The sequence below is a fragment of the Chenopodium album genome, chromosome 11, assembly GCF_948465745.1.
Source record: "Chenopodium album chromosome 11, dcCheAlbu1.1, whole genome shotgun sequence".
Lineage (NCBI taxonomy): Eukaryota > Viridiplantae > Streptophyta > Magnoliopsida > Caryophyllales > Amaranthaceae > Chenopodium > Chenopodium album.
In genome coordinates this window covers 45,636,894-45,660,217 of record NC_137844.1, presented here as the reverse complement: position 1 = coordinate 45,660,217, position 23,324 = coordinate 45,636,894, and the positions used below count along the sequence as shown (strand labels likewise).

Below are 23,324 nucleotides of genomic sequence, written 5' to 3'. Positions count from 1 at the left end.
AGAAAGCTGGACAAGAAGAGCCACTTCCTCCTGCTATTAGGATAATGCCAGGGAGGCCTAGTCAAAAGAAAAGAAAAAAACAACTAGGGAAGGGAGAGTGGTAAGAGAAAAGAAGAAGAATAAATGCTCAAATTGTGGTGGTGTTGGCCACAACATCAAGAAATGCAAGAATCCTACCAAGGTAAATCCTCCTATACCCAAAGGCGGGAGACCGAAATCAAATGATCCACCAACTATGAATCAAGAGAAGAGGAAGAACAGAAAGAGAAAGGGAAACAACAATGGAGAAACCAGTGAACAAAGCAGCCAGCAACATAATCATTCAAGCCAAGCATCCCAAGCAAGCTGCATATCAATACCATGATGTCATAATTGCTGCATTTTTTTTTTTAGCAAGTACCTTATTGAAATTTTGTTAAGTGGTTCATGCTTTTTATTGTATTACGTTCGAACTATATTGGTATGCTCTTTTGTAATTGCCTTAACAACTTTAATTCAGGTTCGGTTTGTTTAAGATATTTTGTTAAAACAGATCAAAAAATAAGAAATGTTCAATGATATGCAGGTTTGCAGATTCATGATAACTTTTTTGTATAGTAAGTTATTTCAAATTAAAAAAAAAATTAAAAACAAAAGGTAATTCGTAAGTACCAAGTTCCATTTATTAGTAACAACTTACAACCAAAAGAACACATTATTTACTACTCAAAAGATCTAATACATTATTTGTTCATAGATTTTTCAAATTTCAACCATCATTAATCAAATAAAAATATACAAAATGATGATGCCATAGTAGCAGATTTCATTCAAGGTTCGTAAACCATTCTCCAACATCTCACTTCCTATTGACATATATGTTCTACAAAAGAAAAAAAAAATAAAAATTATGAAACATAAAATATTAAAGTGAATCAAAAATTATGCTAAAAGATAAACGTTTAACAATTATTAAACATAAATTTCAAAGAAAACCCACCAAATTTAAGAGAGAGAAAATAAAAGCAAACCCACCAAATTGAAGGAAGACAAAATCAAGGAAACCCACCAAATTGAAGAATGAGAAAGCTCATTTTTGTTGAATATGAGTTACAACAATTGGGGTTTTATGGGGCATTGATGTTTTCATGTGGTTTTGTTAATATTTCCCCCATTTTTTTCCTTTTCTCTCTCTTCCACAAACTTGCTACTCCATCCCTTTTAAATCTCAATACTCCATCCCTTATGTTAAAAAATTATTGGCCCCCGAAAGAAAAAGTTTCAAGATCCGCCACTGGTTCTAACCATTGCACATAATACTATTTTATTAGCAAACGTAATTTGGTTAAGCAAGCTAATGGCCTCCAAATATAAATTTAAACTCGTTCATCAATAAACACTTGAAAAAGCCGAGACCAGAACTGATACTGGTACTGATGGCCCACCAGGCTTCGAAAAGGTCAAGGCACAAGGTCAACATGGAAAAGATCAATTTTCTGAGTGTATCAACCTGATTACAGGTTATGGACACTGTGAACAGGCCATCTTGAGCATCAGTCAAGTTGGCAACAGGAAAGGTAACATCAGGTGGGGTTGGAAGCTGGGGAATGCAGGGATTGATCATGACCAAGGTAAGGTTCAAATGCAGCAGCAGGATGTCTGGAGTCAGTTCTCAGAGGCTTGCAAGCAGCAGCTAGGGTGAAGTTTTGGCATTTGAAGATTGAAACCACAGATAAAAGGGCCCTCACATGGATGCAGGGGGATAACATTGGCTTACAGGAAGGCAGAATGCTCACTAAGGAAATTAGTGATATGTTAATTAGGTTTCACTGTGTTTCTGTTAGTTGTATTTCTTGTAGGGGATAGCTACCCTTTTTCCAGCTGTCAAAAAAAAAAAAAAAAAAAAAGAAAAAGGTTATCAAAATAACTACAAGAAAATGTAAGCATCTTCAATGTTACACTCAAGAGCAAGCTTTGCAGTAGGTAGCTTCTGTAGCCGTTACATTTAGAAAAAGAGGAACTATATATATTAAAAAATAAAAATAAAATTACTGATACAATTTTTATTGGTACCATTATTATAACAGAGGATTATCAATAAGAGCACCTACTTCACTTAGAAAAGAAACAAAGCATTGGTCAAAAAGCACCAAAATTGTTGATCATCTCTCAGCATATGCAAGGGGGAAATAGCCCCCATATATGAATAACTGGAAAGTGAGATCCAACATCCCAAATATACACCACCAAACTCTTAAAATGGCACTAGTTGTACAATTACATCACCATCGAGGAACAAGAACTGAACCAGAGGATCCGAATTTGAGAATGTACTCAGAAGTTTTTACCCATTCACTTCACTGAAATCCTTTACACGACATCATATTACCTAGACTAGCAAAATACTTCTAGCCAGCAGCTTCAAGCATTGTTCCCTTCCGTAGCTTTGCCAACCCAAGTAACTAGTGAGAGAAACTAGAAAATTGCTGTCGAGTAACTTAGCCAAACAAGTCCTTGAACAAGTTGGGGTTTTGACTTGTTGGGGTTACACCCATCTGCCTCACCAAGGCATCCTTCTGCAGTGCATCCTTCAGGTTAGGGCCTTTGCTTTCTTGGGATTGTTGGACATGACCATTCTTATTGGTTGCATCTGATGACCCAAAATTAAGGTTATCGTCTTTACTGAGAGTATCAACAAAATCAGATTGTGTGCTCATTGGCATATCTCCATAAAGCGAAATAAGATCAGACTCTTTAGCAGAACTGATGGAGCTAGAATTAGCTGCAGATGATGCACCCGGACCAGCCTCTAAAAGGCCTTCCAACTGGGTGAAAGGATCAATTATTAATGAACCTCCCGTGTTATCAGGTTCACCGAAATCAAGCAAGTCAGGAGGGGGAGGTGGTGGTGGTGTCATCTCTGCCGCTGATCTTGTTTCTTGGGACTTCCCAACATGACTGGATGTTTTTGTAGATTTATAGCTGGTTGTAGACGGCCTTTTTTCTTCTTTTGAAAGACCACCAAACAGTGAAGCAGCAAGCCTCTGTTTCTCGGGATCAATTTCCACTGTCTGCTTCTTGTAACTGTAAGTATCCTTAGGTTTTGAGCTTACAGTGCCTACTTCATTATTCTGTGAACCTCCATTACTAACATTCTGAGAGGAAGAATTTGAAGTTGACGGTGGAGAGGAATAATTTGGCCTTCCCCATTTCTTTTGGACCCCATCAAGCCGTAGCTTGATTTCATTTGACCCAGCATCAGCCGACGGTCTCAGTGATGCAGCATGGTGGAACTCTTGAGTATATGATGGCTCAGATACAGAGACAAGATCTGTCGAAAGAACATGTGAAGCCAAAGTAGGCTTTGGCAGCTCAATAGGCTTTGGAAGTTCATAGGCCTCAAACCTAAGTCCATGAGCAGATGACTCATGGTGAGTTTGACTTCTAAAGTTGCTGATAATTGGCATTGCAGAATGTTGATTCTCAGAGACATAGGGTTGAGCCCCATTTTCTAGAGATTTTTGCACATAACCATTGAGGAATGAGAGGCTTTTGTCAACCTGCAAGTATATAAGTACCAGAATGGATGACACAAATAAGAATTATTGATGATACAAATGCAAATTGATGACACGTGTTAGAAATCTTAGAATCAAAAAGGAAAAAGCACACGTCAGAACCCAATGTTACTATACTTCCATGTAATTAAATATTTATGATGACAACATAAGTTAGGAAGTACTCTGTATAGATAACATTGCATAGTCAACAAGAAAACCCAAGAAATCAGCATACCCACAAACGTGTTCTTTGTTTAGAATATTAAAAGGCAATTTGTTTCCGCAGATTTGTCAAAAAACTTGTCCAACCCACGTATCTAGTATCTTGTCCTCTTTCTAGACCCTCAAACAAATAAAGTGAACCTGATCCCAGAATCTAGACGCTTTCAATATATTTCATATGAGACAATGTTGAGACTCTTGACAAATGCAGACTGTTTAGCTGTCAAGCTGATGTACCATGCACAGAAAAAATAAAATAGTAAGGAAACCCTTGCAAGTAATTAAAGCCTCAGCGTATAAAGCTAGAGTATATGACCTCAATATCTTCACAGCTTGCATCAAATGGCAGTATAGTTTCAACAGCTTGAGAATCCAAACCAATTACAGCTTGCAGTTCATATGCACGCTGCTGCAAATCTGTTGAATGGGATGCTGACAGCTCTTCAATCAATGACTGACACTGAGAGGAAGACCAAAAACATCAGAATGTATAGCAGTAAATAATTTGCAACGTTCATCTTTAGATGTTAAATAGAATTACCAAAAGAAATGCAATCCAAGACTAGCAAACTTTATAGTTTTTGCAAGATAACCAAAATATTGGCTCCAGAAGCATTAAACAAAAATTAAAAATAAGTAAAACTCATAATTAAAAAAAATAAATTAATGAGACTATTATATTCACATTCAGTTGTTAAGTATTAGTAGTCTCTCTCTCTCTCCTCTCCCTATATTACTAGCCTCCATTGTTGAATTTTGGAGGAGCTTTCATCGGTTTTTACCAATGGAAAGCCCCAATGTTTGTTTCTAGTGCATATTTTCTCTGTATTTTTGTTTGTTTTAATAACTCTTCCTCTTTTAGGAGAAACACTTCTCCCTTGAATGATAAGAGTTCATCTTCTTCTTTAGGAGGATTTTTCCCCTTCAAAAGACAGGGTTTTTGCTCTCTCTTTTGAAGGAAGATTTGGTTTTTTGCTTGACGGATTGCTGTAAAGTTGTTTCCTGGTAAAGATTTTGCAAGGTTCGAAAAAGAGGTTAAACCTTCAATTACAATCAGATAAATCAGGCAGCTACAACAAATTCATACAACCCTCGTCGAAGAAAGCTATAAATCACAGCGATACGAAAGAAGGTTATGAAGAATGAACAATTTGCAACAAAGATCATAGTTTTGATGAAAGGATGTTTGTATTTGAATCAATTGTCATGTATTTATGAGATATAATGAGATATAAATCTTTTTATAGACTAGCCAGGTTCTGGAATCTCTTTCAATTTGGTTTTATATCACAACTTTAGTTTTAAAGGGTATAATTGTCCAAACACTATTTATAAGAGTTATCTAAAATTTTTATAAAGTTAGGGGAAAAAAAAAAGCCAAAAAGCTATGATGGTAAAAATATAAGGAAAATAAAAAGAAAAGAATGTCACACATGTGATTTGCCTACATAAATGGGGGTCTATATGTAAATAGACATTTTAAGGGATATAGTTGGCATAACACACTATTCATAAGCTTTTGGTTAAACTTTTATAAGGTAGAGATATCATATGACTTTGTATTTATGAATCAATCTTTATTCAAAAAAAATTAATGAAAGAAAGACTTGTCTACAAAGAGTCAAAGACCAGTTATGCACATGCAGAAAAGATTTTTGATTCTATACAGAATCCCAAAAGCCCTGGATGCAAGTTGAGGATTATTGCATTACTACGCTAATTACGTGAAAAGCATGTAACACATAACTGGACCAAGCATCAACAAGTATGAAACAAGAAAAATACCCACAATAGTAGGAGACCATGATTCAAAAGTTCACATCGACAGAATGATCTGCCTTTGGTTGACATTTTAACTTCAAAGAAAATTATCCATCTATACACTAGAAGATAATGTTCATTCTTAACAACAGAAAACAAGAAGAACATTGAAGCCTTAATCCTAATGGCGGGTCAACTACATGAACCAAGATTCAACTCCAGTGATCGTCAACCATGATCCTCTCTCCCTCAACTCCCTTCTCTCAAGTGATATACACACCCAAATTTCTTCATATCCTTCTTAACTCCTTCCATCCAAGTCATCTTTGGTCTCCCTCTTAATTAAAAAGCACATCTAAGTGCCAGGCAAGTCAAAGCGCATATCAAATTTCCTTGACCTAATTAGACACAACGCATTCCAAAAAGTGACAAAAAGCACACGCCTCAAGCCACCTCAAACAAGGCACAAGGCAGAGGGCCTAGACCGCCTCATGTTACAATGCGAGAGACAGAATAGATCAAAGGTCAACATAGACACAATGCATTCCAAAAGGTGACAAAAGGGTGTGCCTCGGGCCACCTCAAACAAGGCACAAGGGGCCACCTCATGTTCAAATGCGAGAGAAAGAGTAGACCAAAGTTAGATTTTTTTAAAAAAAGAAAAAATATTAAGGTTTCTTTGCATCTTTCTCACCCAACTCATTCAACCCATGCAATGTGAGCCCTACAACTAACTACTTCACTCTCTTTTTTCTATTTTAGGTGATGTGGGGTCCTGCACTTGGTTTTTCTCCATCAATCTATTAATTTATTCGTAATTTTCCACTATCTATCAAGGAGCATACACCATCCTACTATCTTCTCTGAATATGCGTGCCCAAGCCCTAAGAAAATAATTTGAGGATGGAGGGAGTATTATTAAAACTGCACATCCAAGATACAACAGTAAAAGTATATTAGCAGGACAAGGTATCCTGGGAAAGAGACAGAAGATCATAACAGCAAGTAAGACCAATAAATTATTACACAATGATTATGCTTAGAACTCATGACAAAGTTTCCAACAAAACTCAACTTAAGACAGCAAATGTAGATACTTTATAGAAGGTCAGATAGAAAGGACATCCTTTTCAAAAAAAAAAGGGAAAATTCATTAGGATAGCATATATCCGCATACCAATAAATTTTAACAATGAATAAAATTGATTTTGAAGAGATGACACTACCTCAGGAAGCATGTCCACTTTCCTTCCTGCAGCTTTTTCAAACGCATAGATCTTCATAAGAGCTGTAAGTGCATATGCCTTCAAAAAAAGACAATAACATAAGCCATCAGAAGAGGCAAAACACTAAAACCTGTGCATATATAAAATCACATTATCATCGTACAAGAATAATTCAGTCAACCTACTTGGTTGCTTGGGAGAGTGGGGTGACCCCATTAGTATAGCTGGCCCCCAAGCAGCCAAGCCCCACATTGAGAGGGGATACATTAAGCAGCCTTTAGCCAGAATAAGAATTTTGTCAGAGTTTCTTGCATCAGTCAGATAATAAGGTAGTCTTAAGTAGCTGCATATTGAATCACATGTTTGTCGGGCTCTTTAGTAAATATTTTTGCATTCTTCCTAGATCTCAAGCTTTCTCCTGGATTTTATAATCCCTCCATTATGAATTATCATCAATTGGTAATCATCTGAAGCAAGAGAGCTGAATCCAATTGGCAACTGAAGGCTAAAGCCCTAATCTATGGTTTTGAAAATCAATCAATGCTGTCAATCTAAGATTTCTGATTTCTGATTGCAAATGTGAGATTTAAAAGAGATTGGACTTCTATCAAATCAATTTGAATATTATTGCCTGTGAAGTGTGAGCTGTGTCAAAGAGGTACCAAGAGGATAAGTTATGAATTTTGGCTTATATGTGAATTCAGTTTCATATATGCACAAGCAATGTTTCAATATGTCCTATTTGAGCTCAAAATTGTAGATAAGTAAACAAAAGGTTTCTGAGATGTATTCTTTTTAAAATATTTGCACCCTGTAGAACATCAACGTGCAGATGTATCTGTCCTTAGTGGAAATACATAATAATAATGCAGTGGGAAAAAAAATCATCCACGAAATTGAAAGCTCTACAAATGAAAAGAGATGACTTAGAGACCAAAAGGTTCAACTTTTTACCTTCACTGTGTCATCGGTCGAATAGGCTTCTGCCACATCACAGAGCTTTCCAGTAATGTATGAAGCAGAATATTTTCCATAAGCAATTCCATACTCCCCTAACACCCAACAAATAACCTGTAAAGGAATCAACAATAGAATAAAGTTAACTTTTAAACAAAAAAGACTATGTTATTTGTGGCCTTGTGGGATATTTGAAAGCTTTAGAGTTGTAATGCAGATCAAGGAAGTGGACGTTTATTGAGAAAAATACTTAACTAATTAGTGGTAGAAATAAAAAAGAGAGGAGGGCTTATTTTAACTTCAGAGTGGGTCTGCTGGCATAGAATTAAATTTTGCAGACACAAAATGCAGTTGTGTGCATTGTAGATGATAGCTTGTCTTCATTTAATTTGATAGCTGGTCTACAATTAATGTAAAAAGCAGCATCTCTGTCTAAATTTAGTGTACCTCCTTATCATGACAGTTTTAGGCAGTGAAGCTTGGACTCGGCCAAACACCCAGTCGTACCGGTGTCGATACGACGCGACCCAGGTGCGGACACGGAATCTGGGTCGGACCCTTGGGTGAAAAAGTGGACTCGTCAATCATGAACCCTAAATCTAAAATAGAAGGATAGATTCACCAAACCAAGAGCCTAAACCTTAGGGTTTTCGATCGAAAGTGAAAACGAGCAGTCCGACACCAAGAAGTTGCCAGATTTCTTTGCCGGCGACGGGAAACTGGTTCTTTGAGTCTCGACCATTCAACTTCAACTGCAATTTCTGTTTTCTTTTATTTATTTTTTTTAACGTGGGTGGGGTAGGCAGTCTTGAAAATTGAAATAGTGAATGTGGGGTTGGGTGGTTAACTCACGTGATTATTTACTGTTTCTTTCTTTTCTATTTTACAGTACTTCTTTTATATTTTTTTAAAAGCTGAACAATAATAACTACTCTAAACTTCTACTTTGACCTATTTTTACTTACCTTAAACTCTAATTTTTTTTTTTTAAATTGCCGTGTCCCCGAGTCCAAATTTAAAATATGGACTCTTTTAAAACGTGTCCGTGGATCCTTAATTCTATAATATTCCGAGTCTGACACTTGGACCCATACCCGAGTCCAAGCTTCCTAGGTTTTAGGAGGGTATTATGGGTAGTTTAGTATGTTAGTAGTTATCAAATGTAGTATGGGCAATTTGGTAAATCTAGTATTATTAGGTTAGTAGTTTGTACCCTTAGTATAAATAGAGGGAGGGTAGAAAGAAGAAGGCAAGCATGAATTGGGTTATTAGAATTAGAGAGTTGCAACCTCAAGTTGCTAATAGGAGAGTTGTAGGCTAAACCTACTACCTTTGTAACTTTCAGCCATTATCTATCAAATTATCAAGCTTTTATCTCTATTAATTCTTAGAATTCATACAATATTTACTAAGCTAGAATATCAGTCCAAATTATGGAGTGAATCAAATTTTTTTTTTAATAAAAAGGAAAATGAAAATGTTTATACAGTATTTAAAGGAGCAAAAATGCTAGAGCAGAAGCATTGATAACACAGAAAGCTTACTTGAAGGAAAGCAGATGGAAGCTTTGGTTCACCAATGATTCTTAAATAAGACTCAACCTGCAAATCCAAATCAAATGTACAGAACTTGATTAGCTGAGAATTACAGTCCTACATAACTCAGAATTGATATGAAATGCAAATCAATACATTCAATAATAATCTTAATTGAAGCATATTTTTCACATTGATCTAATCATCAATAGAGCATAATTTCTTTGGAAAACCATGTCTGGTTACTAAAGCAAACTTTTCACAGGAAAACACCTAAAAACTTAATAGCCTTTCCAAACAAACTGATAAGGGGATGTAGTTACAAATATAACAGTCTCTCTTGCAGATACATAAAAGAGCAGCAATAAACTGTATTAGGCATCCCAAAAGACTTCCTAGAAGATCCTATATTAAAAAGATTTTAAAAGTATAGCACATCATTTAAGAGCTCACTTTCAGGTATACCATCTTGATTATATTTTTTCACCCAAGTACGTGAGTCGTATAAAAAACTTTTGGTCCCAAAAGTTATTCTACCTACTCATCACATTTGATTTAGAAAAGTAATGCAGTTATCTGGACAGGCTAGCACCAAACTGAAAATGTTTAACATGGCCCGCTTAAATCCAGTACCCACTAAATATTTAAGGGTTTGGCTATGTGGAATTTAGCCAATTCATGTAGCATCTTCAATCCATAGAGTAGACCTAACAAACAGGTAACCTTACTTTGACCCTACATGAATCAAATCAACCCACAATTAATTTATATAATTATCTTGTTGAATACCCACAAAAAGCTAATTAACCAAATTTGAAACAAGAAGAACAAAATATGAACCAAGCATGTTCACAAGTATAGCAACTTCAGAATCAAGTCATTTGCAAACAAGGCCATACAGCTCTGAGATTCGAGAATTCGTTATCCTGCCCTTTGTTCACAGGTCGAGTAAGGTCAACCTGAAGAGCCAATAAATAATTTTTCTTTTTCATCTGTCCCAACTTATATGCCCATCTCTAAAATTGGCAATGACAAACTATATTTTTATTACCTCTCTCTTCCCAATAACTTCTGGTATCACACTCAGTTCAATTCAATAAATAAATAAAAAAAAAAAATTAAAGCAAACCTTTCTGCTATCTCCTCTAACATCTACCTTTTTATTAAGATAACATGTTATAACAAAATACCAACATACCTCTATAACTATTTACCATGATAAGTGAGCACACTAAATTGGGACGGAGGGAGTAATCATAAAACAAATTTCTTGAAGCTGTTTAAAGCCAGGTTAGTGTTTTCCAGTTTTGATCCTATACTACAGAGATTAATATAACAAAAACATTGCCCAGAAATCATCCCAACATAGAATATTGAAAAAAGTGTGTGGTAATTTTTTTTATTGATAAAGCAGGCAGAAAATAAGATTTAAACAGAAGAATATTAACACAATAGAATCAGTTGTAGAAACGCACAGCAGATAATCTTAGCTGCCCATCTGCAGTATCATCCTCCTCTCCAAATCCCTCTGCAATCAAACGCATTAAATTGTGCACCACCTTAATATTTACCAAATCGCCAGCATGCTCGAAAACTTTGTTCATTGTCTGGGAAAAGCCAAAACATAGTGAGATCGGTAGATGTCAATTGCTAAATAAGCAGAAGCACAAACTATGGATCTGAGCATACCTGAATAAACCACTGATTACTTGGGGCAAATTGCTCAGCAAGTTCAACACACCGTGATGCGATTTCAGTTTTATAATGACTATCATTAATACTTATCATATACTCAATCATTCGGTCAACAATCACTTCCACATTAGAGGACTTGGTCATCTTATACAGTAGTTCAAAAGTTTTTCGCTTCAGAGAATCATCCGGATCCTGCATATAAAGGTCAGCAAACATTTTGTTAGGTAGCAAATTAACTGAATTCTATGGAAAATGACTCTTTTTGAGAGCAAAAACATCATTGATAACATTTTTATTGTATTTCTGTTTTTGAAGCACTAGCATATTAACATGGCACCTACAATAACCAGTAGTTAGTTTACCCAGTGGCCAGCACATTATCCTGAAGCTGCTATGTGATGACCATCATCTACTTTATTTATACATAGATTTAACCACCAGCTAAGGCGACTACTGTTGACCAAGAAATTCGTCAATTGCAACTAATAACACTACAGTTTAAATGTACAACACAGAGATACTCAATGGGCAGGTTCAAGCCCAACCCACCAAAAACCAGCTTGTTAAAGGGCTGTCCATGTTTAGTGCAGTGGTGACCTGGCCCCAATGGCCCAAACTACCCACCTAATTATCTTTGATACAGGCAGGCCAATGGTTGAAGTTTAGCCAGATCAGCCAAAGTCCAACTAAATAAACAACTTAAAGGATCAAAATTTTGAAAAAGTAAATTTTAAATGTAGCCCTTAGGGCTATGCTGCTATGATTAAGATAGAATATAAAACATCCAATTATGATAAAAAAAAAAATGCTTGGATGCTTTTACAATGACCTAGATAAGAAATAACCCTTATTCAAAGAAACACTAACCCCTTTCTTTTTCCAGGAGCCACCATTTTTCCTCATTTCTCCCAAAACTCTTATCTTTCTCAAAGGTTGGATCAGTAGAGGCAGAGATTTAGAACTCCGCCCACCCCCCCCCCCCCCCAAAAAAAAAAAAAAAAAAAAAAGGAAGCAATAATCACTCATTTAACCTCATCCCCCACCTTCCAAAGTTCTCCCTACTTTTCCTCTTGTTTGTGACAATAATTAGACCATCAGCATGCCTGTCGAAAATCTAAGCGATGATCACTCATTTAATTTTATCCTTTTTTCTTCATTTCTCACAAAACTCTTATCTAAAGGTTGGATCTGTAGAGGCGGAGATAGAAACCATCCCCCCCCCCCCCCCCAACCCAAAAGTCCCAACAAAGCGATGATCACTTATTTAATTTCATCCATCCGCCTACATCTACAAGAAAATCTGCACACCTTCTGAAAGCCCCCCCCCCCCTACTTTTCCTCCTTATCTGTGACAATAATTAGACCATAAGCATACCTGTAATTAAGCTTGTGAAAAAATCCATATAAAGTGTGACTTGGACTATATTCTTTTTGTCAAGACAAGGAAGCATCAGATTGAGTGCACTTTTTAATGATAAGATTAGGGCACAATTGTTAGTGGAGGAGAGAGGAAGTTAAGGAGGCTCTAGACAACACTTGACAGGGCTATTGGCTTCAGTGTAAGGATGGGTACATTTTTCAAGAGGGAAGATTGTGAATCTTCTCTATTGTTGGCAAAGCAAGACAGGGTACAACCACTTTGCCAACAATAAAGGATAAGTTGATCATAGCATTAGACTAGCTGACTGCAACTGAAACGCGGCTAGAAGTTCAATTTCACTCTTTCTGATGATCAAATGACTGACCACTTTTACATTGGCAATATTTTATTTCTCGCTCTTCCACTCAAATACGAAATTGTGAAGCAATCTAATGCCTAAGTTCTGCCAATCCACCTTAAGCCATCTATGAGTACTAGTCAACCAATTATCCCTAGAAGCCTTGTAGATTATTTATGGAAAAAAAAAAGAAGAAGAAAAAAACACACAAATTAAGGCTTTGTTTGGTAACTAGTTGTTAATTGATCGATATAGCTGATTGTATTACCTAATTTGATTACTGATTCGACTAGCTAATTGTAAATAGCTTATTGTGTAGAAGTGTTTGGTAAATAGTTGTTTATTTTTAGCCGTTTCAGTGTATTTAATACCCAAAAGGCTAATTGAACAATAAGCTAATTTCAAAAAACTTTCATAATGAGCTTTTTTAAAAGAGCTTTTTCAGCCCAAATAGCTCTTTTAATAAGCTATTTACCAAACGCCAAAATTAGCTTTTATTAAGGTCAAATTTCTAATAGTGCTCAATAAGCTAAAAGCTTTCCAAAAATGCAAAAAGCTCTATATCAAACAAGGCCTAAATAGCTTTTCTAAACATAATAAAATATAGGACCGGATTCTGCAGAGCAGTTACATTCAACTGAATGCAAAATGGAAAATCAAAAAAAAAAAAAAAAAAAAAAAAAGTCCTCAAGAGAAACCAATGTTTCGGGGAAAAATGTTCTCACCTCCAGGCAATCAATCACTGCCAGTTGATGCTGTTCCGCGACTCCGGGACTTAGCTTTATCAATCTTCCAAGGGCATCAATGCCCATGTATTTTAAATTATGACTATCACTCTGCTCATAAGGTAAAGAAAGTTGCATAAGATCAGTTAAAGACTATCAGTAATTAAACTCCAATTAACAGCTTATCAGAGAATATACCTTCAAAAACTTCGATATTGCATCAGCTGCTGCTTCCAATAATTTTGTATTGGGATGGATAGCAGATGCACAACACACACTTTCATAGAGCACTGCATTTCCTATGTTGCTAGATGAATCAGACTTCCTAATTAAGTCACCCAGAACAGTATACATTTGTTCGCTTGCATGCTTGTCACCACTGCCCAACAATGCCAGAATTTTGAGCAACTTAATCTGTATTATCAAGATATGATACAAAGTCATCAGGTAGAGGAGATCACATGGTTTGATAGGGGAAAATAGCAGGATTCCATTTATAACTAAGACCATCAAGAATAGTAAGAGAACAAGGTGTTCTCACATAGAAATACAATACTCAACTAACCCCTGGTATTAATCTATTGAAAGCCTGAGCTTGTCAATAGGCTTTATCTAAAAATAAGCCAATGCTAGTACTCCAGTAGTCTCCCAGTCTTGAGGTTCAACTATCTAACCCTTCAAGCAGACACTGTAGATAGTATTTACCAATTCTCTAGCAAGGACCCAATTGTTCAAAAGGCTTTCAAGTTCTTGCTTGATCAGTTAGTGCAAGTAATTAAGGTTGTGTTCTATTCATCTGATTTTCACTTATCTGAACTTATCTTATCTTATTAGAACTAACCTGAATTTATCTGAACTTATTATACCTTATTTAAACTTATTTTACTAGTAGTTGTAATTTGTAGTTGGGTAACCCTTATCCTGAAGTGAACTTAGGTCCTGTTGTGTTCACCTTATTTTCACTTATTTCAAGCTTGATAAGTTCAGATAAGTTCAGATTAGGGTTAATAAGTTCAGATAAGTTGTGATAAGGGTTAACAAGGGCTACCCAAGTTTAATTTATAACTAAAATAAGTTCTAATAAGGGTTAATAAGTTCAGATAAGTTCAAATAAGTAAAAATCAGGTGAATAAAACACACCCTTATTTAAATAATAACTGAACTTATTACACCCGAAATAAGGTGAACAGATTGGACCCTAAGTTTGTTATTAAAAATTTAGAGCAAATAGTGAAAATCCCAACTTTTTAACAAAGCTAGTTAAAAAAGAAGAATGGGACCGCCAAAAATATCAATTTGCAAGTTTTCTCAATTCCTTTGTATCTTCTTGGTTTAATAATTTGGGAAAGCGCCAGCAACTCTAGCCCATAAAGTAAGTGTGAAAAATCACAAAAGTACAGTTGTTTTTAATCTAATCTATAATTCTCAGCATGTTTGACTCATTTCCTTTTTCTTTTTTTCCCATTTGCGGTCTATTTTGATTTTAGAAACAGTTGAATTTTCCTTTCTTTTCACAAAAAAAAAAAAAAAAATGTTCTTGGAAAAATAATCAATAAAAAGGATCTTACAACTTATTACTCTCAATCTGAAATTGATTCTACGAGAATGAGCTGATTCCTTTAACGAGAGACTTAGCTCCTATCATACTAAACGCACAATGCTTTTTAAAACTAAGTGATAGCAGATTTAAAATCATGTTCAAGAACAGATAAAGAGTACAACACAGCCTGCTTTATTATCCAAATTTAAGGTCTCCATACAACAGAATGAATTAAAATAGACATAACATGCCTGAATGAATGGAGCAGGCATCTGATGATAATCATAGCTTTTGGGCAATCTTCTTTCTGCTACTTGCTTTAAAATACTCACAAAGCTTCCAACTAGATCTTTATAGGAATTAGCATCTATCGTGATCAGATCAAAAAGAGGACATAATGCAGCACCCATCACCGAAGGGTCATTATCAGAAAGCTTCTGCAGAAAACAAAAAAATCATGTAACTAACACAGCACAACAAAAGAAGCAAATAAATATATGACAGCAAGCAAACATCATAGCAGAGCGCAGAAGCTACATTATTCGGACTCTTTAGTTCACCTCAAGTACCCATGCCAAATCCTCAACACTCTAACATGGGTAGAACCAACGTTACACAGTACGTGGGACGTTTTGGCGTGGGATGAGAACGGGAACGGGAACGGGAACGGGAACGGGGAACGCAGGCTTAAGAGTTCCCGGAACATATGACTCTAGTTCTCGAATTTTTTTTTAATTAGAATTTTCTTTTTTTATTAGGTTTTAAATATATTAGACTTTAATTGGAAAGTACTCCGTAATCAGCTATTAACCAAAAAATAAATAAAAAGTTATACTATGTAAAATTGTAAATAACTAAAAACTATGCACTAAAAATAAAATAATAATAATAATAAAGCTGTACATGGAGTAAAAACTAGGAGTAATAATACAGTAAAAAGAAAAGATAAAAAGGGAGGGGTCCACCATTTTGTTTTAAAAATTAGGTTAGGGTTATTTTACTCATTTACAGCCGTCAATGACCTTCTTCTTCCTTCTACTCACTTCTTTCTTCATTTTCCTCCATTAATGGAACTTGAAGCTTTAATTAAATCTAAAAAACTCAACAAAATAGAAGATTCTTTCGCCTATAAATGGGTACTCTATCAAACACGAACCAAATCGCGAACCACCACGAACCGAAACGAGTAAGTACCGCATTTCGGGACACGCGTCCTGGTTCGCGGAATACGCCATCGTCCCGCGTTCAGTGTGTCAATGGGTAGAACACTTGGATACTTCAACCAAATCATATACACTTTTCACGAAGTAGTTGAGCCCACCACTTGGACACTTACCTATGCCGGACACAAGTACCCAAGCCCCAGTAAGCAATTAATATAGGAGCAGATCATCCAAACAGCATAAGCATCATGCCATCACTAGACACTAAGACAGGCACCTTGCTGTTTGTAAATTATTCATCTAGTCATCTATTATGTCTAGATTATATGCCAGCCAAAAAGCAATAACAAATTCATAACTGAATTAAAAAGATAAATTACAATAACCAGGAACCATATGCCCTGTTTGGCTGTTTACAGATTCTCATCCATAAATATAGACCATAAAGAGTTCCAAGGCAGACATTGAAACTTGATAGGTAAAGCCAAGAAAAGTAGGAACCAGGAGGTTGCAATATATTAAAATGAGAGATAAATACTATTATTTTCCAGATTTGATTACAGCCAACCTGTGCTCAATCTTGGTGGAGTTTGTTAAGCAGTCAGATCTCTACCAATAGTAAATTCCTAGGAAAGCTAAGAATTCAAAATATATCTTTATTCTCTGTCAGTTATATCATAAACTTTGGTCCCCATACTAACATTTCTCAAATATCACCATTATTCAGGGATGCCCTATGAGAATCACCACATCCCTGTAACAGAAGACCTTCTCTTTAATTCAAATCAATTCAGGTTCATATTTTAACTAGGTATAATGTAGCTAGCAAATGTTCACCTGACCCAAAAACCCAATTAAAGCTCACTCTTGAGCACATTATTCAACTCAAAATTAAAAATTAACACAAAATCAATTACACGATATCTAAAAAAGATGACCCAAAATCAACCAACTCAACATGTACAGAACCAAAACTTATTCAACCCAGAACTAGACTGGAAGACAGGTCTAGAGGACTCTAGACTATTGTGTCACAGACTTAGCAAGAAGAATGATAAAAGGCTGATTGGAGATAACAGAAGTAAGAACCTTTGAAATGTTTGACACCTATGATTAATCCACAAAACCCATTAACCCTCTCCAGTTGTACAGTAAGTCTTAATAGGTCATCACTAATCCCTCCTTCCTAAAGCGTCAGTCCCTTATGAAAAGTTCAGCATTTAAAGAGAAATAATAATAACTGAGAACACATAGAGCTATATTGTTGTGACTTGAAAGAGTACAAAGTTGCCTCTAACAAGTAAGAAAATTAACTATAAGTAGAAGTGACTAGAAATCTTTTAATTGAATTTGAATCTTTCATTGTTAAGAAACATTTTTAAGGATTTACATTTTGCTTGGAAGTTGACTAAATTTATAACACCAAAATATATAGAGGGTCAGATTATTGGTACCGAGGAATAATTAGAAGGAAAAAGAAATAAATCAACTTCAAAATGGAAATTTAACACCAATAACAAAAGACTGGTTTTTATCCATTCACATAACCCACCAAACCACAAAGGTAGGCACTTCATTAATTCCTTATTGTCTGCTTCAATCAGGTAATACCATCTTCATAAAACAAGACTACCAAACCAATTGCTACAATGAAGCACTGAAAATTAAACACTTAATTAATCACAGGTAATGACAAGAAGACAGTTTGACTGTATTTGACAAGCAACACCACAATCTATCATCACTAAACCCCCTGTTTTCCTTGCATATTTTCATCCAACGAGATCTTCACGCTTAAGGGCCAAATTCAGTAATTTTTGTGCATATATGTGTAAATTCCTATCAAAGATTTTTAACCCAGATTCTTGGCACATGTAGCCGACCCCACTTATGGAATTAAGGCTTTGATTAATTGATTGATTGAATCTTGGCACAGCCTCTCCTTAAGGCTCATCAACAATCCAACATAATCTACAAACTAGTAGCACATATCTGCAACTTTATTAAATTATCAGACTATGTTACACAAAACATCACAATCCTCATAGGCCCAACAATTCCTACTCTCAACCAAATAGCCTCAAAACCAAACAATATTGACAAATAGTCAGATTTTGATCTGTAAAGAAAATTGTACTACCAAAAAGTCAAAACTGTCCCCAAAAAGCTTTACCAAAAATATATACATAAAACTCTTGATAGGCAAATATTAGCAGTGAAGTATGGCAAGAACAGCTACAGAGTGATGGTTAATCCTTGCCTTGTGGCCTAGTCTCTTTGCTTCAAGAAGTATAAAAGCTTACCAATATAACTTAAGATTTAGAACTCCCCTTCACTGGTCGAAACGGGGAATGGAAAGAAATATTTTAGATCAATAACCCTTTTTCCCATCTCTAGGAAGTCGAATATTCAGTTTTGCTCACAATTCACAAGTCCAAAGTTCCATCAGTCACATTCCTATTATAAAGATTATCGGAGCACTGATATTGAATCTAGAATACTGTGGATTGAGACAAAGATCAGGAAAAAAAATCTATTCCAAGGACCATACCTCATACTTTAGAGTTACCTCTACCTCTGTCTAACTTCATTTATCAGTGTTACAGTGGCACAACATATGCACATATCCAAGGGGCCAAACTAACTTAACTGGGGTGATGAAACTAAGAGTCATACTACATTTTTTTCTAATATAATGCTACTTTTCATTTCCTAAAACAGGAAAGAAGTTTGCTTTCACTTCACTTAATTACCATCACAAATTATCAAACAAAACTCTGCCAGGAAATATAAGGCATATCTACAATGCACAGCTCCAGAATTGCACCCTGAATACCCATGCTTTTGAGAAAATGATCAAACACAAATCTACTCTGAGGGCTTAAACTCACTACTTCACTACTTTAGAGTTATATCTTTCTTTGTCTAATTCCATGTATCTAGTCTTAAAATAGCAAATCATAAGCACAGAACTGACGGTCGAATCCTCCTAATTGTGTTGAATCAAAGGCATATTACAATAACCACAGATATAATGCTAAAACCAGAAAGAAGTTCACTTTCACTTCAGTTAACTAGGGCATCACACATTGACATGCAAATCCTTCCAGTAATTTCAGGGCACAAATTCTAACTATTACTACTACAATGCACAGTTTAAAACCCATAATAATTCAAAAAAATTACAAGTCATGAATAAACATTATAATCCACAACCCAAAACCCATAATTTACACAATGCAGAAAGAAAGAAATCCTTTCACCTTGCGAAAATTCGAGACGAGGTGCGAAACCGAAGATGGGGACTGCTGATAAAACCGATGCAAAGCCATAACAGCCTTCTTCTTAACAGCCTCTTTAGGGTGATTAAGCAAGTCAACAACCTGGGGCAAAACCGCGGGAATAGTCTCCTCATTGATCAACCGACAAACCGCATTCAAAGCAGCACAAACCACAAGATAATTATCAGACTTCAAATCCTTCTGAATTGTATTAACAATCAAGATGATAAGATCATGATCATCATTGAGGAAAAGGGTAACAGCCAAATACCCAGTTCGCTTAAGAAGAATATTATCATCATGAGTCATTTTCACCGCATGAATGTACCCAAAAGAGGCATCATGCCCAAGCATCTCAACATAGACGAGACGAATGATGAACTCCTTCATCTTTCGTTTCGGGATATCGGGTTCGATTATTCGGCGTTTTAGGGTTTCGATTTCGTTGAGAACGATGCGATCTTCTTCGGAACGAGATCGAGCTTCGCCGATTGATTTGACGAGATCTAGGAATTCTTTGGATTGGCCGAAACCGCCTTGGGAGCCCATTGCGAGCTCCCGGCCGATGGTCTTGAGCTGCTCCAGGTTTGCTCTGAGGGAGCGAGTGAGTGAGGAGAGAGAAAGTGAAGGGGGAGTTTGATCTGAGAGGAGAGAGAAAGTTGAGGAGGAAGAAGATGAAGAAGGAAGTTGTGAAAGAAAGTCTGGTGAAATTGGACTCTTATTGAAGGGGATGTAGACAATTTGATAGTAATGTGGAGTAGTACGAGTATTTGTTGGATTTGTTGATTTTTGGGCGTGTTAAATGTGGTATGAAATTAGCCTTATTCCGAATTGTACATGTAATTAGAGCATAGATATTAATGAGAATTTACAATAGAGTAGTACGAACTACGAAATAGGTTTTAGCTATAAATTACTCCGTACTCACTAGTTTTTAGTGATTGTTATTTTAATTTTTTTTTTATTACTCCGTATTATTAGCGTAAATTTACCTGACTCAATTTTACTATCTCTTGAGTTTGTTCGACGTACGAGCTTATTATAAAGATAATTTGTAAATATTAATATACTTTTGAATATTAAGTATTGAATTATTTGTGTCTAGAAGTGGGTAGTTTTGTCCTGCTAGAGAGGTGGTTCGGGTTAATTCAGATGTTCCTATGTTGCCTGATAGTCTCATGGGGATTGGTGTGGTTGTCAAGGATGAGAGAGGTGTACTGATTGCTGATGTTGTTCGAAGAGTACAGGACAATGGGTCGGTTGTTTTGGCTGAAGCACTTGCTGCCAGGTTGGGGGTTTTCCTTGCCCGCCAATTAGGGGTGCACCATATCGAGATTGAGAGTGATGCTACTACTTTGGTTCAGGCTATTTGTGTGCCGACATCTGAGGATAGGACGCCTAGCGCATTGGTTATGGAGGATATCAATTTAGCTAAGGGGAGCTTTGATAGTTTTGCTTGCAGTCATGTTAAAAGAAATGGTAATGTTGTTGCCTGTTGCGCATCTAGCTGTTAGGGTAGCTCCTAGTAATGGGGTTTGAAAAAGTATTTTTGAATTCCTTCCCTTAAGGTCTCGTTAGCCTCGAGGAGTTGGACGTTGTGTAATTTTTCCTTTGCTATGAATAAAATCCCTCAGTTTACTATAAAAAAAAGTATTGAATTATTATAATTGAAAATCATGTTGTAAGTGAACTTGCACCGGTTGATCTATTATATTAACTAGTGTTGTAATATTACGTGCAACAATATTAAAACGTTAGTTCACATTTTGTCTACCTCAGTTGCTAAGTCAACTTTAATGGAAAACTACCTGAAAATATCGTTTGTTAACTCCAAGCTTCTTACACTGAACCTTCCACTGACACCACAACTCACCACCATCTTCATGGTGTCCAAGCTTCGTCCATTGAACCTTCCACCGACATCACCATTTTCGCCGTGTCTAAGTTTCCTCCATTCAACGTGTAAGGTAGAGTGAAAGCTTTGTTGACGTGTTATTTTCCTTATCACCTTTATACTCTCCCCTTTAGATTGAATTGATAATGACCCATTGTACGGTATTTATAATCAACATGTAGTTATCAAAGTCATGGGTTGGTTCACTATCAATTTCATCTCCCAATTTTTTTACTCCTCTTACCCATTAATATCAACAATTGTGCTGCAAAAACCAATATGATCTTGTTGCAGCGGGTGTGGATAGAACAAATAATAAATGCAAAATAATAACACACAAATGTTTGTGGTTCACTAACGATGTGTTGGCTACATCCATAGACAGGTGAGAGGAAAAACTTAATTGATCTTGATGAATTCCATTTGCAATGAATATCACAAAGGCTAAGAAATACCCCTAAGGAGTAATATATAGTGCTACAAAGAATAGAAAAAATATATCCCACGGATAAAGAACAACCCCAGAGTGCAAACCGATTTATAATCAACCAAATTCACCAAGGCATGAACGTGCTATGCAGGACTCGTCCATGACCCACAACATAAAAACTTAGTGCTTGAGTTTCTCGATTTGGCGCAGGTGTGCCACAACGGACTCCTTACAATCCTATCGAGGCACGCCCATGGCTCCATAAAGTTAGGGTTAGGGTTTAGGGGTAATAATGATATAATGTCCAGTTTTATAACTAAACATTGTCATTTTAGGTAATTATTATGCAAGGTCATTGATAAAAATCTTATTTGATATTGAACAATATTATGAAATATAACAATAAGTGCGATATCCACAAATCTTAACCCAATTTCTTATTCTCATAATCGCAACTCGAAACAGAGCAAATATAATTTTCTTGATTCATAATTTTTATGCAAAATCATACATCGATGGATAGCCCTTGCAATAAAATATCTATAGATATATCATAAGCCCAATTTCGATTTAAAAAAAGAGAAAATATGATTAAAACACTAAACGCGATCCAAAACCAACACCCATTTCGGTCATATCTTAAGATCTACAAATGATATTTACCAAATTCTAATGAAAAAATACACTTTAATAATCCTAACTATGGACAATTTACTTCTAAGAATCCCAACCAAAGCTTATTATCTAATAATCCTAACTATGGGATCACTTTGCCTCCAATGGTCCCAATGACAAATGACATGCTGAAATAGTTTTTTTTTTTTTTTTAATCGCCACGTATCAACACATGAATGATCAAAAGAAAAAAACCCAAGTTCTAGCCACCCTTTCCCCACCCCCTAACCTCGCCGTAACCCTTTCCCCACCCTCTAATCTCGCCGGGAACCGGCCGGCAAACCCCCTATACCACAAAACCGGCCGACCGGCCTCTACCACCCATCCCCGACTTCATAGACCACCCACCCAGCCCTCCCCGATCCCCAAAATCATCCACCCACCTTTCCCCAATCAACGTTCTTTACTCACAATCCCAAACCCTAATTCAACTCTCTCAATTTCTCTCTCCTCATCAACAATGGCAACGACATCATTCAATCGGAGGAGACTCCAATTTCATCTCCACAACAAGCCGGACACAACATCGTCGTCTCACCACCGCCGGTCGCAATTAGGGAAAGTTGTGGCTGTTGTGTTGTTCCTGGTGGCTGAAGTTGCGGCTGCCGCTGCTGTGTTGGTGGCTGGAGTTGCGGCTGTAGCTGCTCTATTGGTGGTTGGAGTTGGGGTTGCCGCTGCTATGTTGTTGCTGTGATGATGCGATGGAGCTAATTGGTGGCATAATTACGCGAATTGGTGGCGAGAGGTGGAGATGGATGGTGGTGGTGGTTTGATGTGTGTAGCGGCTGCGAGGTGGAGCAGGGTTGTGCTCTATTGGTTAGTGCAGCGATGGTGATGGTGATGTATGAAGTCTGGGCTGCTGCTTGGATTTGGAGATAGCAGGGGATGGCGATATTGGTTAGTTGGTGCGGTGTAGGTTAGGAGTTAGGGTGGTGGAGGTTAAGGTAGGCAACAATTAGGTTT

General features: G+C 36.4%; 1 protein-coding gene across 1 annotated transcript; it reads right to left on the bottom strand.

Annotated features, from left to right (window-relative positions):
* Window positions 1–1,894: 1,894 nt before the first annotated feature.
* On the bottom strand, window positions 1,895–20,056 carry LOC145567612 (AP-4 complex subunit epsilon-like). Its single transcript, XM_081626930.1, has 11 exons — window positions 19,345–20,056; window positions 15,170–15,355; window positions 13,577–13,792; window positions 13,379–13,489; window positions 10,930–11,127; window positions 10,716–10,847; window positions 9,250–9,306; window positions 7,703–7,819; window positions 6,749–6,826; window positions 4,078–4,221; window positions 1,895–3,539 (listed from the first exon to the last, which is right to left on the bottom strand). The coding sequence occupies exons 1-11, from the start codon at window positions 19,909–19,911 to the stop codon at window positions 2,478–2,480; spliced, it is 2,868 nt and encodes a 955-aa protein (XP_081483056.1). The 5' UTR covers window positions 19,912–20,056; the 3' UTR covers window positions 1,895–2,477.
* Window positions 20,057–23,324: the final 3,268 nt, after the last annotated feature.